General features: G+C 48.8%; 1 protein-coding gene across 1 annotated transcript in view; it reads left to right on the top strand.

Moving 5' to 3' along the window:
• Positions 1–597, top strand: part of Ccl26 (C-C motif chemokine ligand 26) — a 4,142-nt gene extending 3,545 nt beyond the window's left edge. Inside the window, exon 4 of the mRNA XM_021163403.1 lies at positions 501–597. Within this exon, the coding sequence (XP_021019062.1) occupies positions 501–597 (97 nt within the window). The remainder of the gene's footprint in view (positions 1–500) is intronic.
• Positions 598–817: the final 220 nt, after the last annotated feature.

Genomic DNA, 817 nt, shown 5'->3' with positions numbered 1-817 from the left:
CTGAGCCACGCCCCCAGCCCCTCCCTGGGGGATTCTAGGCAGGGGCTCTACCACTGAGCCACGCCCCCAGCCCCTCCCTGGGGGATTCTAGGCAGAAGTACTACCACTGAGCCATGCCCCCAGCCCCTCCCTGGGGGATTCTAGGCTGTACTGCTGAGTATTATTATCCACAATCATGTCAAATATGTGCTTCACAGAGTGGGTGAATTATGGCTCAATAAAGCTGTTACACTGAAACAAAACTATCACAATACAGATTACTGCCTAGCAACTCACTAAATGTTCTGAGACATGATTCCTGGGGAATGTGGGCTTGAGGGTGTGTGGATTCTGGGGGAGATAGAAAGGGGAAGCAGGTTTAACAGGAATATTGACAGGAATGGGGTGTAGCAGTTGTGTTGGCTAGGAGATGACCCTAGTTAGAAGTCCCCCCAACCTCCTCTTTCCTAAGCTTCATAAGCCATGGATGTCAAAATTCACTCCATATCTCTTTTCTGCAGATTCTTTACAAAATCAGGTAAGCAATTCTGTGTCCAGCCAGGGGCCAAATGGGTGCAGAGATTCATCTCTCTGATGAACACCAGGAACCATTCGTGATCCTGCTGAATTTTCAGCTCAAGGACCGTTAAATGCAGCTCTCNGCTCCTTTGCCCTCATGGAACCTGATGGATTCCTTTACAGAGTTCACAGCCCCGCTGGAAGGACAGCATGGTTTTCATTGCAGAATTTTAAATAAAGATTTTATTTCACTAGGTCTAGCAAGAAGGCTCAGTGGGCAAAGGCACTTGCTACAAAGACGATCCGTGGGAGCCGCATG

This window comes from Mus caroli, chromosome 5 (assembly GCF_900094665.2).
Source record: "Mus caroli chromosome 5, CAROLI_EIJ_v1.1, whole genome shotgun sequence".
Lineage (NCBI taxonomy): Eukaryota > Metazoa > Chordata > Mammalia > Rodentia > Muridae > Mus > Mus caroli.
This window is presented reverse-complemented; position numbering and strand designations above follow the sequence as displayed.